Source organism: Haemaphysalis longicornis, unplaced genomic scaffold (assembly GCF_048455015.1).
Source record: "Haemaphysalis longicornis isolate Haplotype H1 unplaced genomic scaffold, Haemaphysalis longicornis Haplotype H1 scaffold_2, whole genome shotgun sequence".
In the NCBI taxonomy this organism is placed as follows: Eukaryota; Metazoa; Arthropoda; class Arachnida; order Ixodida; family Ixodidae; genus Haemaphysalis; species Haemaphysalis longicornis.
The window spans coordinates 256,510,782-256,529,503 of NW_027526295.1; the positions used below are offsets into that span (position 1 = coordinate 256,510,782).

The 18,722-nt window shown below is 47.4% G+C and overlaps 1 protein-coding gene across 1 annotated transcript; it reads left to right on the forward strand.

Annotated features, from left to right (window-relative positions):
* The first annotated feature begins 5,708 nt into the window (after nucleotides 1-5,708).
* Nucleotides 5,709-18,716, forward strand: LOC144168603 (acid-sensing ion channel 2-like). The gene is made up of 6 exons (XM_077697552.1): nucleotides 5,709-6,275; nucleotides 8,812-8,966; nucleotides 9,795-9,904; nucleotides 16,283-16,443; nucleotides 17,537-17,644; nucleotides 18,705-18,716. Exons 1-6 carry the CDS (start codon nucleotides 5,709-5,711, stop codon nucleotides 18,714-18,716), a joined length of 1,113 nt encoding a protein of 370 aa, XP_077553678.1.
* The last annotated feature ends 6 nt before the right edge of the window (nucleotides 18,717-18,722 follow it).

Genomic DNA, 18,722 nt, shown 5'->3' on the forward strand with positions numbered 1-18,722 from the left:
AAGAAAAGAAAAAGGCGCTTCTAGGTCCCAATAAAATTGGAGAGCAAGCTCGACTCGTGAACGTTTAGTCGAAGATGAACCACATTCATGTCATCAGAAGCCCAGTGATACCTGCGGAATTCAGCCAAGTACTGCACTTGACCTGTCGAAATGGCCGAGAACGATTTGAGTCAGCAGGAGGGACTGTGTCGATAGAAGCACTGCGAAAACAGGGCATTGCGGAAACTGGCAAAGTGCAACGGACGCTATATATAAAGGTTTCGCTTGTACCTCAATATTTCGAAAGAAAAACAACACGTTTTCGGTCCCATTAGCCAGTGTATAACAGAAAGACGCATGATATCTCCAAGGTCACTGGAAAGACTGGGAGGTCGTCTTTAAGGAACGGAGTTGAAAAAAAAAATGTTAGGCTACGGAATGACTGAGCAATCCGACACACGCATATAAGTCTACAATATCGTATTACTAAGTGAGTCAGCAGACGGCTTCCAGAAAACTTTATTCGACATTTCTGCAGGGAAAGTTTATCAGTGTAGGCTTAAACAAAAATTAAAAAATCAAAGCCCCTTTCTTAGGAGAAAGATGGTTAAAACGCAAAACTTTCTCTATACAAACTGAGTCAAATCAACGGCCAAAGTCTGTGCTCTCAAATTCCAAAATTCAAACTGCCGAAGTCCTTCAAAGCGGCTTGTCGTTATTTTACACTTTCATCTGAAGGAGCATCAGCGACTTTCCGCTGATGCTCCTTTAGTTCCAGCTTTTCTTCCTCCACGAGAACGACACGCGTCCGTCTCATAGCCAGTTGTAAGTGTAACTGCTTATACCGGCGCTAGCGCCGTTATCAGCCGATTGCGCAACTTCTTAAAGAGGCATCGGTGGTGGCGAAGGGGGTGTAAAACTTGTGAAAGAAGCGTCAGCGGTAGTAAGGAAAAACGGAGAAGCGGTGCCGAGTAAAGCGGCTTCACCGGGATGAGAACTGGGGGTTTAAACATATGCAACTTCGCTGTAAAATGAATAAATTGAAGGTAATGTCAAATTTTCCGACTGTAGTTATTAAACAGGTATTTTATGGTGATAATCAAATACTCAGAGGTGTAGGCAGTAAAAAATGTCATGAACTCTTACTCTGTGAACACCTACACGACGAGAAAAATCATGCGAAGAATTAGCATGGCGTCATTTGCATTCAAGAAGCATTCCAAAACTATCACCATCAGATAACCTCTGTTGTACTTAAAAGAAAACCCCGCATTCAACACATACTGTTAATGGAGCGGAAACCTGGTGTTTTACAAAGCACATGTGAAAGAAAACTTCGATCAGCCTAAAGATCAATGGTTGGAAGTACGTCGGTTGTCGTGCCAGCAATCAAGAGTGTGCATCATTTATTGGAGAACAAACTATCGCAGAAGCCGTTCTCGTTTAAGTTTAGTGAACATGCTAAGAAATCAGTGCGGAACGCGACAGCTCATTCACATCCGAGCCGCATTGACGCGCTCGGGCATTGACGCCACAGACAACACCGTCACAGCGTCAGTCAATCTTTGACGACGAAACACAAATTTCGGTCGAGAAGCTCTTGAAGAAATCGCTATACATCTACGTTCAGCATACGAGCCGATCCCCTAGGAATGGATTGGCCGACGACACCGAAAAGCAACAGAATGTATGGCATGTACAGGCGCGGCCACTGTTCGAGGTAACACAGCAGCGCGTGGAGCACTCCGCATTCGGCCACCACAGGCGCTGCGAGAAGCCTTGCGGAACTGCAGCTGGCGACAAGCAATTAACTCCACCTCTAGCGATGATTGCGCACTGCCTCAGCATTCTCGCTCTACTCGTACAAATCATGGCACTACTTGGCACTGTTACCCGTAACAGTGGCTGTGCCTGTACACCTTGTTCATAAAGTTCGCCAAGTTGGCTTTCTTTCATGAATCATATGTTTCCAGTGAAGTACGCTTTGCGGGAGGCGGCGAGCAATACTTAATAGAAGGGACGGTCAGCCCCCTTTTCCATACGCCGTAATACGCCTGAATGCTTCATCCTATCGCCAATTCTGTTTATTCTAACTATAAAAAACCTGCCCTCTAAAGTATTTGCCCGCCTGAACACATTCCAGGCCCACCAGAACCACCTTTTCGGCAGCCTGGACATGGGCCGCGTTAAATAAAGTTCGATCTCTCTCTCTAGGTCCATTCGGAGGGTGCGGGGGTGGAGTGGGAGTGGCGTTTTTTGAGGGTTGAAGACAAGTTGGGCTTGTGCTTCCAATGATATAGACATACTATGCATTCATACTTCGATGTAAACTAGACGCTGCTCACGCTTTGCAGTGATCTTACAGATCCTATGGCAAAAGTATAGCAAAAGCATTAAATGTCTGATACGGCGGACAGGGATAAAAAAACGGCAGCTTCCATTTCGACAGATCTGTTGCTGTGGAAATTCAGTGTTAGTTACCCCGTCGAAAGAACCGTTGAGAACACACTGGAGTTCATGTGGGAACTGAACCCGTTTCTCCAGAGTGTGACCCGGGGGCGTTACCACCACTTTAGCTGAGCACGTCGCCGGCGCAAAACATGATTAGGCCTTGTGCTCGAGGCACTGACGTCATATCTCGTGACAGGTGAACGTGACGGCACAGGAACCAAACAGGTGCCCACCATGCATGAAGAACTCTGACTCTGAGGACGCTGTGGCGCGAAGCGTCGTCAGCCTGCCTGTCGAAGTAATACGCCCTGAAAAAACGAAATGACACCAAATATGCTCAGCAAAGAAGTCTCGGGTAAGTATCGTCAGTGGAAGGCGTGGAGGATTGGCCGACACCGACGAGATATAGAAGTTACACCATGTATGCACTTCGTTCACAAGGTTTGCGAAGTTGGCTTTTTCTCATGACGTCAATTTGTGCAGTGAAGCATGCTTTGCAGTGAACCCACGAATCGTATGGCAATGCAATGAATGACTGATACGACGGATAGGAGCAAAACCATTGCAGCCTCCCATTTGCAGCCCCACCGCTGTCGAAATTCTGGGTCCATTAATCTATCGATAGGATCGTTGATAACCTGAACATGACGACATTATTTTGAAGATAGTGATTTCGGTCATCGCTGCGTTACAGAAGGACAGCAGTCGTAATACCGCTTCTCAAGATGGGCGTGTGCAACAGCGTTCTACAGAAGTGTCGAAACTAAACTACACTATACCCTCGAAACTAAACTACACCCGAGCCGAAAAGCTAATTGTTTTTGCGTAAACTGAACCCCAATCCGAACTAACATTTTATCAGCAAGTTGAACACAATCCAGAACTAGCACCCCCCCCCCCTCTTGCCCCCACCAACCCCGAAAAAAAGAATATAACAATGGTTCAGTTTAGTTGACGGCAAAACGATTCAGTCAGCTAATGTCGGCAATTATATAGTGTTTGGGGCTTTCCTTTTACTCTCATCAGTGACAATATGAAATCGATTAACCTAGCAAACAAGCGAACATATTTTGTATTTAATTTCTGAAGCCGGTTAATCGACGAAAATGGGGCATTCGTCTGGCATTTATATAATTCCGCATAAGTATATCCAATGACGCCTCGTACGTGTGGCCACGCACAGGCCCGGTGGGGTCCAAGCATGCGTGAAAGCATGCTTGGACCAAGCATGCGTGAAAGAATTCGTGGAGTCATTGTTAGAAGCACGCTCTACTTTTTTATAGTAGAGCGCAGGGATTCTCACGCGGAAATCAGATTGGCAGCTCGAGTCACGGTGAGGCTATTGATAGATGGGACCAGATTAAGCAGAAAGTGGTGGGGGTGGCACATTAAATCTACATGGAGTGAAAAGCAGAGAATATTTAGAAGTGAATAATGGATAAAACAGGTGCTGGTGGTCGCAGCGAAGAAGTCATTGGCAGATGCGTTCGCCCCGTAGTGAACATGATAATAGCAGTTTTGTTGTCGTTTGATATGTGTACGCTTAGTGATGTCAAAAAAACTAATATTTTAGCACTAAAACTTATCAATGTTCCCACCGCAACTATTTAGGCGTCTACCCCAAGTATGGTTAGTTTTATATGTCGAAAATTGCGCGAAACTCAAAACAAGCGATGCCAGACATCCAACATCTAGATAAAGCGGCAAAATGCTACAACCGAATGTGATATCGCATTTTTGTTGCAGTTTAAACGAATGCTAGGAGATAAATAAGTCATTGGAGATTCCCAATAGCCTTCAGAAGCAGACGCGAGTTATATGCAATGGACGGACGGCCGAGGCCACATAGCCGTTGAAAGAAGGAAATACAATAATTAGGTGGGGAGGGGAACCGAGGAAAATTCCGGTTTTGAGTCTTCTGCGGTAGACGAGACGAGACAGAGTTCCGTAAAGCAAATTCGCGCCTCGAGTTCTGAACGCAATCAGATATTTGTCGTTTTACACACTTCTTGCAGTATTTGCATTCTGACATTCACAATCTGCAAACGCAGTTCCGGGATTTTCTTTAGAACGCAGTCGGGCGTTAATTCTGTGGACGTGGCATAGAAAAGAACAAAAGAGGGCGGGGAACTTTGGAAGGGTACAAAGAGTCGCTAGTCGTATAACCACCTGCATGGGCTCTGCGCGTGTTGTGTCCACATTAAAGAGCGAAGGAAAAATATACAGATTTCTAGCAAATCAGCACGGCTTCTGTATCGCCTAATGGCACCACCCACGAAAGGCCGGCTTTGCGCGGTATATGGCTTTCAGACTCCTTCCGGTTTCTAAGGCGGCAAGCGAACGCGGCTCTTAGCCAACAGCGTTGGCGTCGTGCGCCCTAAGAACCCATTTCCCGTCTAGGTCTCCGGACCCACTGAAGCAGTGAGACCTGCGTCAGAATGACCCACTGAGCTTCGGGAATCAATGTGTCCGAACCTTTCGCGCGACCTTCGTTGCGGTTTGCGCACGACATCGGCCGCGCATGCCCGCAACGAGTAGCCATTGCTGGAAGAGTCAAGACATCGTGAGGGCATAGTCGCCCGAAGAGTAAATCATTTGGTGACACAGCGGACGCGTTATACGCAATTATTTTTCCGGATTCATACTTAGCCTTGCGTTTCGTGGAGTCATTGTTAGAATTCTGTGTGTTTGTTTCCCTTTGTCTCCCTCGTGTGTTCAAACCCCTACTTTTATACGACCCCGTGCGTTTCGCCTCGATATAAAGTGAATATAATCGTCCGTCGATTACAAGTGCCGGAAACTAGCGTCCCCCACACCTGGTGTGATTCGTTTTAGGCGTTTGCATGCGGAAGCCCACTTGCTTGTTCGCGCAGTTAAAGCTTTGTGGGTCGCGCAGTTAACCCTTACGGTAAAAACCCTTTGGTCGTGGGTGCCCACATCCGGAATTCGGAACTATCGTCGTTCCAAGATCAATCGTAGAATCTAAAGTAGACACGACGAGAAGTAACGCTATTTGCTAGCTGAGTAGGGTGTCAGAAGCATTTCTAGCAATAACACCCTCGTAACCACAAATGCAAGTCCGCCCCGTTAATTTAGCAGAGTCAATTTAGGACTAACCGAACCCAAAGCGACAGACGCGTGGCGTTTCCCCGAGAGCGTCATAGCACTTTCGACAGTATTCGGGAGGCGTAACACGCCTCCTGCTGCCGTTATTGAGGACGACGGCTGCGTACACGAATCCAACGCTGCAGCAACGAATCGGACTGCACTCCAGCGAGATGGAATCGTACCTCCGGCGCCTGGGTCTGTGGCATCGCGGTACCGCAAACGTCTTCGACAGCAGCCGGCGGCACATCAAGCCGACGCCGCCTTCCTTAATCGACCTGGGGCGACTGAGGCCGGCTCAGCCACCCCGAAGCCGACAGCGACAGGGAAGGAGCCGAGGATCTTCCTTCAAGGACAGGGCGACGTCGGCGGTGTCGCACTTGCCCGAGGCAACGGCCAACTGCTGCCTGTCCGCTCGCCACCTGTATGCAGAATCCACGGTGCCTGGATTCATCCAGATGGCCCAGGCTAGGAACCCTCTGCGCATCATCATATGGTTCGTGGCGTTCGTGGGACTCGGCTCAGTGGCGCTGACCAATCTGTACGAGCTGATGGACGAGTACTTCCAGTACCCCCTCACGGTCAACATACGGCTCGAGGACGTGTACAACGTCGAGTTTCCCGCCGTCACGATGTGCAACCTGAACCCTGTACGCAAAAGCCTCCTGTGCGGACAGGAGACCGATCTCGACTACGACCTCCAGGAGTTTCTCTGCAACACGACGGCTGCGGACACCGTGGTGAGTGCAGCGCCTTTTAGAAGGGTTCTTTCGCGACTTCTGTGGCCGAAAAGAAGGTGCATTCCAGCCGAAGCCATATCGCTTCGATATACTTCGCAGGTTTCGCCCGTCAGTTAACGCGCATCGGTTTTGACCGACGTAACGCTATGTTCAGACTACCGACGCAAAAGCCATATCGTTATCAATGGGCGTAAAACAACGGCGTGTCACGCAGTTCGGTTGGCTGAGACGCTAAATGACGTCGCTCTTTAAAGTTATTACGGCAGTTGCGGCAACAGTCTGCCGTTAGTTACCCCCTCCGAAAATATATGTGGAAAAATTTCTTTTGCAAGCAAAATTCCTCTGATGATTTTTTGAGAAACTAAGCGTATACAATTAAGCTTCATTTGAACTTACAACTGTCCGGAAACCGCCCGCACACACGGGGTCGCCCCCACTGCGAATTCGCCATAGTTCAAATGAACTCTTTTGTTGACAGAATGCTGCATATCGGCCTCCATTTATCGCAATAATGTAGTCCCCCACCCCATATTTTAATTTGCAGACAGATTGTTAATGGTCGGATTCATTTCTGCCGCGCCGTAGTGAAGTACTACGGATTAATTTAAACCACCTAAGGGTCGTTAACGGTTCGTGAAAAAGGGGATGACGAATGATGCCTCTGGGTGGCGTAACATATTGGATATGCTTCGTAGCTATAGCTTCAGCTAGAGTGACTTTAGCCTGCACGAATGGACTCGCAAAAATACGCGGTTGACGTCAGGCGGAAAGCGCTTCGCATGTGCTTGCAGCAGGCTGTTGGACCAGATAGAACAGGTGTACGAGAGCCTGGATATATGCGGCCTGTTTATAATGGCCACCTTACCGAATGCACCAGTGAAGAACCGAAGGAGATAACCGAATTTCTGAAGAATCTTCGAGGCAAGGGAGAAATGTATGTTGCTTGCATGGTTTCATTTGAATGTGTCACCTAAGACTTGGCCACCTAAAATTTGAGGTAAGTTACACTTCAGTGATCTTATCCTTAGACCCAGAAGTTCGTTGAAGTTTCAATGGGAGCCTCACTGCATTTTCTCAGTCGCATAAAGAGTGTTCTTTTTGAGTAGATGCATACTTTTTTTTGTTAAATTAAAGTGAATGGGCAAAACATAGCTATTAGCCCGTACTAACTAGCTTATTACCTAAGACCGCTTGTCTACCATTTCGCCCGTAAGCACGTGCATGGGAAAACATCATAATTCATCACTACACAACTTTCAGGGGGTCAAACGTGCGCGCCTCAGTAGGCAGCGGTAATCATGTTCACACATAAACGTAGCGCACTAACAACAGAGGAACAGGCTAGGAACGAGACAAGCCCTTGTCCCGTCCTCGCCTAGTCCTCTGTTGTAACGTGCGCTATGTTCTGTGTGGGACTATGAACTAATTGCACGCTCAAACGGAAATCACGGGGCCTATGCTCATTATAATGACTGATGCACACCGCAAACTACATTTCCCAAATATCAGCCATATTGAGGGGCTGCCTTTCAGCTTAGGTAATGGGTAATGGTAAGGCGGGTGAACGTAATTACGCTGCAAAAGTTGCCAGTGCTGATACAGATACCTAGGGGAAATCACGCGTGCTGAGCATGGGTTGGGTTAAATCTGGAAACTCTCTCAAATAGTAAAGATCGTGTGTCCTCTGAAAGGACCACCCAAGGCCACAACAAGGGCATTCATCAAGGTTATTGCCTCAAAAGGTATTCATTATAACTGCAATGTAACCTATACGTCCTTACTTGCTCGTCACCTTACAAGAGCGGTAACCACGCAGCCACTGTCCATGGCGGTACGTCCGTATAACACGTGACACTGCCCGTAACTGACAGCGCCATGTTGGTTACGGACGCGCACTCCATGCATGGGGCCTCGTGGCAGCAGTGTCATTTCGGCTATGGACGCACGGAGAGGAACATTATGGGTTACATATCCAGTTGCATCATGGGACACTGCTGGCTTTGCTCTAATGTTAGCTTTCGCTACAAACTTGGATATGCATGTGCGGATCCTCAACTGCTCGAGACTTGGGGAGTAATGCAGGGCAGTTTCAAGTCGCTGCAAGGGAGAAGATGGACGAGGAGTGCGAAATTATCACCTTGCTCCTCGTGTAGTACTTTTCCTAACCTCTGATATTGTCTCCAGCTCACCGCGTATGGTGAGGACGAGATTATTTCGAGGTTGAGGCCAAAACCGCGTGAAGACTTATGAAGTTGCCAACTCTCTAGTCCAGACTGTGGTGGCTGGGGTGTGTTGCCTTCTATCGCATGTTTACTTCTCTCGCATGTTCCCTTATATCGCCTTATCAGTTCCTGGGAGCTGTCGCGTGGCTTCCCCACTGGAAGGGAGTGGTCCTGTGCACCGCCAAAAACCTCGCGGCCACACTAGCAGGGTCAGGGAGACCATAAAGTCCAGCTGCGCGGGCCCGCCGGCATGATTGAGAGCTGCCGGAGTTTGATCTCGAAATGAACGTTTCTCCCTCCCCCGTACTCCGCAGACCCGGGGCGAGGACGAAGGGCAGCTGGAGCAGTTCGTCATGTGGCTGGCCACGAAGCAGCGCACAGAGCCCGACCTCGCCAGGCTGCTGGGACACCAGCTGCCCGACCTGCTCAAGACCTGCAGCATCCAGGGCATCAAGTGCGACCTCGAACGGTCCGTATGCAGCGGAGCTCACGGATTACTTGGCCGCCGCTTCTGTCTTTTCTGCAAGCGGCAGACATAAACTGGAGAGAATTATTGCTCCTATAGGGTGTTCGAAAATGCCTTTCAGTACAAATGCTTCTATCGATAGCGCATATAATTAAGCTCAAGTTAGGCTATTACGCACTGATGCTAGACCTGCAAGCTATGAGGCGCGCCGTAGTAGAGGGCTACGAGTTAAATGAATGGCCTCTAACGTTCGCCGAAATCCCGACAGACGGGCATTTTCGTATTTCCTCTCCATCAGATGAAACGGCCGCCGCGTCCGGGATCGAACCCACGTCCTCGCGTTCAGCACCACAGACCCTTAACCCCTGATCCTTCGCAGCGGATGAGACAAGATTGAAAAAAAAAAATTTGTTGTGAACATATGTGAATTTTATTCTTTAACACTCGTTATGTCTTTAATTACGCCATGGAGGATGGTATCTGTCACACACGCAAAGCAAAGCTACTTCAATACGTGCAGTCATTTTTGTTGGGGAGCGTTCAAAGCGTATGCATTGTGTGAAATTCTCATGCGCAACATGTACGTAGCACTTCGCAGCTTCGGATGCTGCGACACGTGTTCATTACCAAATAATTTGGCGTTTTGAGCAATTGCAATGCTATTCCGAAACTTCGGCTTCATGCAAACGCCCCCACACTACTTTCGGAAATCAAATGAGAATTAATTTAGTCTTATGCTATAGATGCGGTCACTGCTTCAAAAACTTGCGCGTGCATAATCATCTGGCGAATTTTGTTTGCTTCTTGTTCTGAATTTCTTTTTTTCCGCAGGATGTTCACAGTCGTGTTCAGTTCGCGGTACGGAAACTGCTTCTGCTTCCACTGCCAAAGCAACAACGAACCAATCTTCCGCTACCGGCGACTGGGAAGGCCAGAGCAAGGTAACGCTTTATTATTGGCTGATCATGTGATTTCTTCATGATCAGTTTGCATCTTAATTCCATCTATGTCAAATGATGCTGCAAACGAACTAGTTCGACGTTGTATCGCGGAAAAGCGAGGGAGCCGAAGTGCTCTTGTTATGTGCTATGATCGATGGCTTCAAAAAAGCTTAGCCCTCCACATGTTTATGCGCACTGAACTTGTGCCTACGCATGCCTGCTTTTTTTTTTTCTGCGCGGGAAGCACATCTTAGAGAGAGAGAGAGAGAGGTGAGAGGGAGGGAGGGAGGGAGGGAGGGGGGGAGGGAGGGAGGGAGGGGTGCCGCGACCGTCAGGGCCCGGAAGGTGATCAGGACTTGACCTAATTCCTCCGGGTGCTCCCAGAGGTGAAGGGAGAGGGGGAGAGGGGGGGGGGGGGGGGGTCTGCGGTGAATTCGCAAATGGAATGGTAATGAGTGTTGAGCGCCCCAAAGTCTGGACACGTGGGGATAGTAAAGAGGTGTGGGGAGTGTATATATATTAGACTCAGTTGGGTTCTGTGTGAGAAAGTGTTTGTAGGATGCGTACCATATGGGCTGCCTCCGGGGAGAGGTCTAGGCACGGGGGTGGGTATTGGCGGCGGAAGGAGGCGGTAGTGCAGTGTAATATCCCTATATTGCAGGAGGGAGGTTGGCTTGCCTGCAGCGGCATCGCATGTAGGTGCAGTTGAAATGGCGGCTTAGCTGATAAGTTCGCGCAAAGGCCGTGCACCATCTCATTGGCACCTACGCCTGTGTGGGCTGGTGGCCACAACAGGGTGACGAATCCCGGCAGGTCTTTCGGGGTCGGGGATGGCAAGATTCAGAGAAGAAGGGAGAGAAAGAGACAGATGATCATCACGTGGTTCACACCCGAATCCCGGTTGTGGAAGAGAAGATAGTAGGGGAGGGGAGATGGAAGAGGTAAGCGGGAACGAAGTGAAGATGGTGTATCATTTGTTGGTGCGGCGTATCACGTTGGGTGGAAGGGGCGTCATAAACGGTATCGTCTTCCGACGTCCTTTGCAACGAAGCAGGCAGGCACGCGGCCAATTTTTTATGATGGTGTTTAATTATAGAAGCTGAAGACAACATTCTTGAAGACAACATTCTTGGTGGACTTAGTAAGTATTTGGCATATAACATAGTTTGTATTAAATATTATCGATATATCAACACCTCACCGTCAGCCACCACTGTCGCCAACTATAAACAAATCTTCCTCTCTCTAGAATTTCAAGCTGCTCTGCAGCACTAAAGTAAAACATAAATAAAGTGAACAACACAGCTCCTGGAGAGAGTCCGCCATTGGGCAACTTATTATTAAGCATCTTATTAAGCGTCCGCTGTTGGGCAACCAGACAAGGTTTCGCTTTTGCGTTGCTTTTATCTAGGTTTGATGTTGCCGACAAAGAGACATCATATTTGGGTAATAGATTGAACTCTTGGCTGAAGTGAGTGAGTGAACAACTTTATTTTGCCCGAGTCGGGGATGGGGGAAGAATGGAGGTGGAATCCCCTTCATTAGTCCCCTCCTCCTTTCGCTCAGATTGGCTGGGGAAAGGGACAACCTAGGGAGGTGTCACTGTGAAAATCGCCAACGCCAGCCCACGTAATAGTTGGAGCCAGGTATGCCGCAATGTGACCGCAGCAGCAGTGGAAATGGAACTAATACCATCTGCGGCACAGGAAGTTTCAGTTACCCATTTTAATTTGGAAAGAAGGTAGAATAATTTTCTGCCACTACTCCAAGGTAGGAGTGTACAGAAAGAGCTCAGGAGAACGAAATTGCCAAAAAATTTGTGTGCTATTAAGTGCGCAACTCACAAGCTGCTAGTGTGGTTCATTTATTAATAACATTTCATTAAAATAATGCGTAAATTAGTGGTAAACCCGCACGAGCGATGCCTACAAAGCGTAGTCAAGGCAAAGGAGCAGCCGCGCCAGGCCCGCGGTGATCGGCGCGCACACTCCAGAGAGGGGGAAAGGCGGTCCGCGCGCCGCGGCCGCTGAGTCCGAGAGTACGTTTCCCCCTCGCCCGATGGAACGGTCCATAGATGCCGCACATGTCGCGCTCGGGGGCGTCTTAGGATACGAGATAAACCGCACGGTACACGTATATTTCATGTGAATGCAATAATCCGGTGCGAATCCAAAGAGGGGCGTTCGAGGAGCACTACCATGTCTCCCTCTTTTTGCTGTCCATAATGCCACCGAACTAGACAGCGGCAAGTGATGCCTCGACACCTGCATCGTCGCTTAGTTTATCTTGTACCACCTAAACGCGAGAATTTGGTCCATCCGTCCGTCAATCCCGCCGTCCATGCGTCGATCCTACCTTCTAGCCAAAAGTTGGAAGAGTTAGTTGGAGAAGTATATATAGGAAGAACTATTCGAAACTCTTGAAACTGCCGGCATTGGTCATACATATGTCCCCATTATTTAGCGCAAAAGAAAGCTCATGCACATTTCAAGCAAAATGTAAGTGCTTACCTGTAGTACCCACGTTCTTTTCTTCTTACTGATCGGTGTGATCACGGCGTGCGCTTACTTTTAGGTTGCATTCATTAAATGGCGAGTTTTGGAAAATTCTGAAGGTCACGCGGACGTGATGGGACGTTTAATGTAAGCTGCGCTACGAGGCGATGCACCGACATTGCATTGCGAGTTTAGAAGAGCGGTAGCATATCCGCGATGGAGCGCGTAACCGAGGTCTCACCGTTAGACGGAAAAGTACAAAATTGAAAAGGTAGTGCCGTCAATATCCCGTACCCATGACTCGGAGGGAGAACAAAGGCGGTATCACCAATAAAAAAAAATTCCGGGCCATCTTCACTAACGTGAAAAACCTGGGGAGGGGCGAAGCATGCAGTGTATAAGTGTATTCTTGTCGCCTTGGGGTTTTTGACAACGGAGATGAAACCGTTGGTGGGGGGGTCTCTTGTCTTTGAAGCACGAAGCTCTCTAGCGCAAGACAAACTAGTGTCCCGGTGTTTCTTTAGTACGCGTTACGAAGCGCTCCAGCGCGAGGCGTAAACGAATGTCCCGGTGTTTTTGAGAGAGAGAGAGAGAGAGAGAGAGAGAGAGAGAGAGAGAGAGAGAGAGAGAGAGAGAAGGAGGGGGGGGATCTTTAATGTACACTGAAGAGGTTAGCCCCACAAACGGCAGGGCTTGCTACTTCAGATGGGGGTGAACATAGTGAGGTGAAACAAGAAAAAAAAAGGGGGGGGGGGGAAGAAGTACACAGCAACAATGAATAATGGGGAGAAGAAAATAAGATTAGTTCGGAACGTAGAAAAATTTACAGCTCTAGGAAAAAAAAATCTGAGGATCCCAAGGGTAAATAACCTCGATTAATCCCGAGTCAGACAAGAAAGTTAACAGAGCCTTTGTCCCTCGCACCGCGTCCGCGTGATTGTGCCACGGACCAAGAAAGTGATGCAGCTCTAAAGAGTTTCCGCGTAGCAGCCGCACAAGAGTTCTTTTCGCTGTTTCGCGATGAGTTGTATGCTGCAGGCAGTAATACAAGACGTGCCGTATGTCTTCCCTCACAGAGCACACAGAGCACAATGGAGAGTCCGCCCAGCCTATTTTAAAACGAAAGCTACCAGTGAAGGCAACATTCAGGCTTAGTCGGTGAAGAACACCCTCTGCTTGCTTTTGTAGGCCTCGCGGAAACTGGAAATTGCACTGAGGGTCAATCGCGTGCAGAGGCAAGGGTATCTTAAGAGGGTCCTGCCAAGCTGGCAACTGCAGTTTCCGTCACAGTCGTTCACGGCCGTACTTCCGTCTTGTCTGGAATACGGGATTCCAATAGACACAAGCAGACTGTGTGCCTCTTTCGCTGCTGCGTCAGAGACGACGTTCCCCTGGATGCCGGAATGACCTGGCAGCCATTGAAACGACATGCAGTGCCCGTCTCGTAGTCCAAGCGTGTGTGTACGCGTTGCGTTCTAGCGCGAGGCGTGAGCGAGTTTCCCGGTGTTTTAGTACCATGACTACATGAGACTATTACGACGACGACGACGACAGGAGACGCCAACAGCCACAGCTCCTAAGTGGCTTCGCCCCTAAAAATGTGCGTCGCCGTGGACTGATCACTATAGTATTCAACGGCAGCTCCTGGGCAATTAGGTTGGTGGACTCGATCATTTGCATGATTTATCGTCATTTACCGAAGGCTTATCACCCGCGCCATCCGAGTGAAATATCTGTGCTAGAAAATTTGTACCCACGTAACTTCATAATCGTTGGTCGCATCATTCCGCAGATACAATATCGATACATTACGTCGTAGCTGTTACAGCTCGAGATCAGATTATTTTTAATGCTTAGATATTTACAGGTCTATTGCTTAAGGGCCGCAGAGAAGATGCGACGGCGGGCCACGTCTAGGCAATGGTCGTAGCAGACTCCAGCCCACTGCAGATTTTATTGAAATAGTCATTTCCAGTCCAGTACAGTCTAGGCGGACTGGGCGAGAACACCGGTCTGTCCGTCTGTAGGCTTGACTTGTCACACTTTTGCCCCAAAAGGAAATGCAATAACAAAAGGCCCGAGGGCCTTGGCATTTTGCAAGCAGTGATTCGTGTATAGGTAGACTTTGAAGGGGCTCGGTGTATAGTGCCCGTATGGATACACATGGCCTTATAGATGTGTTTTATAGATGTATTTTGTATCAGACTGCCTATATTCCCCCTAAATAAGTCTTCTTAGCAATGCATTTGTGTTTAGAGTGAAGCCGACATTAGTAAAAAGAATTCCGTAGAGCGCTTTATAAGGCCACATGTTTTAAAGACCCTAAGGCCTTCATATCCTCATACCATACTGTTTATACTGCCCCTCTTCATGCGCTTCGCTCACAAAGCACCGTAGACGACGTAATATACATCACTTCACCCCCGTGCTCCGCGTGTAAAACTTGCAATGGCCGCTCACGGTGAACGAGACAAGACGGAACGACACCCGACTAGGAAATGCCTCGTCGTCATGGGTCGTTTTATTCCTGAAGGATGGTCCTTGTTTACCTTAGGCGAAGTCCTGGAAGATAAACCCATTCTTGTGAAGAAATAGACAACAAATATAAATCAGACTAATTACGTTACGACGAGAACAAGGACAGAAATATCGCGCGAGTGGCTCTCTCTTCTGTGTCGTTGCGAATTCTGCAGCGGGAGGAAGAACACGCCCGCTCCACCTTATTAACGAGGGAGTGCCAAATGGCCCACTGAACGATAAGACTGGCGTCGGGGTCGTATGTAGCAGCGAAGCGGTTCCTAAACTGACGTGACTGCGACGCGTTCCAAAGCATGCTTTGCATTCATAAATCTTTTCTGCTACACCATTGTGTCCTATACCTTGATGTTTATTTATATGTCTAGTGTTTATATGTATTTGTTCTTTGCTCTTGTTTAACTGCGTTTTTTTTTTCTTCTTTTTTTTCTTTCACATATACGTTGTATATATTTTCCTTTTTAATCTTACCTATGTGTTATATGCGATTGATGTAAGCCCTCTACCCTGTCCACCTATTCCTATGTACTCTTTTCTCCCCATCCCCCCTCCTCCACACCAGCAGGCGTTCCGGTGTCCGCCCCTAGGCGAGACAATTTACGCCTGCTGGTGGGCCTTCCCACGGCCCCTCCAAGCGCACACCTTGCATGCGCTTGATCGAGGGGCCATGACCTTCCTTTCCTTCTATAGTTCAATGAATACATACATACATACATACATACATACATACATACATACATACATACATACATACATACATACATACATACATACATACATACATACATACATACATACATACATACATACATACATACATACATACATACATACATACATACATACATACATACATACATACATACATACATACATACATACATACATACATACATACATACATACATACATACATACATACATACATACATACATACATACATACATACATACATACATACATAAAACACGAAGAAAAGGACTGCGTCGCTAGGCGAGGCCTGGGCATGCGCGACGCTACATGGAAAGCTAAGAGTCCAGTGACGGCTGCGGCAGCCGTTCGTTCGGCGTTTCGCGGTAGCGACACTCCGTCAGGCACGCGCTGCTCCGGCGTCAATCAGCGGCGCAACAGTCAGTAGCGAGTCAGGCAGCTCTGCACGGCAGCCTCAGCAATATCGAAATTATTCAGGTCTAAAGCCAATGTGATAACAACGAAAGTAAAAAATATAACCCGCCTCAAATTAATCGCAAAACTTGTAGGAGCACTCACTTGTGTTCAAAGGACCATTAATTGTCTCGCACTCACCAAAGGAGTGCTTATAGGTGCCCTCTGATTTTCCTACCGCAGGGCTGGAGATTTTGATCGCGGTGGAGCAGCACGAGTATCTCCCCATTACCCCGGAGGCCGGCTACATGATCATGATACACAAGCAGGGACACGACCCCGAGGAAGCCACAGACGGCATTTTTGTGGCGCCGGGGCAGACCACTTACGTCGGGGTCACTGTGGTACGTACACGTGCTCCTTCGCTATCACGCACGCACCACTTCTGCCTGCCCTTGCGAGGAACACTGGTAAGCGTAATAACGAATGTGTCGCGTCGCATAGTTCAGATAATCCCAAAGATTGTGCCAGTTCCTGTGACACAGGTAGAATATTTTTCTCGGTCGGTTCTTTCTAAAGCATCTCATGAATGTACGCCTTCCCTCATATTTTATGCTCATCAATAATCATATGCACTAGTTTTTGCTGATTATTACCAAATATTGCATGATCAGAATCAATTCACTTTTTAAAGCGAAGGCTTCTATGCCTCCCTGGTGCCGTCCATCGTTACGCCAAAATTCACTGCAGAAAGCGAAATTACGCAAGCGCTTCAAAAAGAAAAAAAAAAGGCTTCCCGTAGTCGGAATATAACCTGGGTCCCTCCCGTCATGAGGCCGACGTCTATCCGGCTGCGCCATTCCGACACGGTTGACGCAGTTCGGATTTTGGACTTTGACTCAAGGAGAGAAATCTTCACGCTGTTAAACCGCGTTTTTCTATAAAAACAGGGGCTTTGATCTTTTTTTATCCCACACTGTGTTTTTATGTTACAAAGTTTGTGCGCCCACTTTAATCTTTGGTAGCCTCTTGCCTTGAGTGAAAGCTAAACGAATGAGTAGGTAGATAAGTAAATAAATAAGGCATATAATTCTATATGGCGACAAGCACATGAGCCGTAGTGCACACAATCAATCCTCCGCTTTTCCCCAGTTCTCCTGACAGCTAATAGCGCTGTATAATAGACGTTATTGAAGAGCAAAAAAATTTCTACGTGCGCAAGGAAACCAGAGCCTTAGCACGCTTGCCTACTTGTGATATTTTTTTTTCCCAAAACGTAATCATGTAGCGCATGAGCGGCTGTAATCGGGTGCCTTTACCCGTGTAAGTCATTCGTCTACATGATTTCAGAAAAATATTTAAAAAACATTTGAGCCTTGACATTCAGTGATTTCAACGTTCATTGTTTTATTACGTTAAAGTACACGACGTGACTGAGCGCATATCTCTTACGGCACAGTTGTCTTAAAAAGGGGTTTTCTCCGTTCTTGCATTCAGAATAGCATCTACCGTCTCAAGGCTCCGTACCCATCTAACTGCGTTCCAACTTGGCCTCCAAACAGCCTGCAGCCCAATGCCTCCCTGGGAAAAGTCTACAGCAGGGCGGTAAGTTTCAATCAATCAATCAATCAATCAATCAATCAATCAATCAATCAATCAATCAATCAATCAATCAATCAATCAATCAATCAATCAATCAATCAATCAATCAATCAATCAATCAATCAATCAATCAATCAATCAATCAATCAATCAATCAATCAATCATTTTAAAGGGATAGGCATTCACGCTTTATTGTCATTTCCGGCTTCCTTTTTATTTTTTCTCTAGACTAGATTTTTCTCTAGACTAGATAAATCAATCAATCAATCAATTAATCTTTTTTTTAAAGAGATAGGCGTTAACGCTTTATTTTTATTTCCGGCCTTCTTTGTTATTTTTTATACTAGATTTTGAATTTCTACGCGAAGTTATCCTACGCCGTATCCTTTTAAGCCCGATTAGCTTTTTTTTACACTCATGATTGACCGCTCTTCTGACTAGGTATGCGCATTTCACCGAGGAGCGCAATTCACCAAGGAGCAACAAAAGTTTGCCATGGCCGGTACGAACGCTTGCCGCTTCCACGATCCAGGTGTTGTGTCATTATTGTAGGCTGTAATATAACCACTACGTTCACTAAACGCTGCTAACAGCCAATACCGCGATGTATATATCGTGAACTGAGTAATAAACGTTTGAAGTGGTCTGCTTCCTTTAAAAAAAAATTGGTTGGGTATGAAGTAACCTATTTCCTATGATATAAAGAATACTCCGCGCGCCCAGTCTGTGTCGCAAAATAGTCGCGAGTCACATTGATTGAAGCAATGTTGCCCATGCAGAAATATTCTTTAAGACAGCGTCAGTATTCTCCGTGAGGTGACCATTGCACGTTTTGGTAAGGTGTAACCAAAGTTATTACCGCCATTGTTACCATATCTGCCAATTACCCCTCATAGCCACGCCCCCTCTCCACTTCCCGTATCACATGCTTTGTTAAATAACAAGTCACAATATTGCGATGATGCAGGGCCGTGTTGACGAAAATTAAAGCGGGTAATGGTTTGCGTCCATCGTCTTCTGTACGGTGTCAGTTTTCCTACTCCACGTTTATTTCCGGTGCAGCGGAGGTGTTGATGTAAG

Bases quoted from the DNA above. Each gene is read 5' to 3' on its own strand.
- LOC144168603 (XM_077697552.1), top strand. From the start codon at position 5,709: ATGGAATCGTACCTCCGGCGCCTGGGTCTGTGGCATCGCGGTACCGCA. The intron at 6,276-8,811 runs GTGAGTGCAGCG...CGTACTCCGCAG, and splicing joins CGACGGCTGCGGACACCGTG to ACCCGGGGCGAGGACGAAGG. The intron at 16,444-17,536 runs GTACGTACACGT...TCTTGCATTCAG, and splicing joins CTTACGTCGGGGTCACTGTG to AATAGCATCTACCGTCTCAA.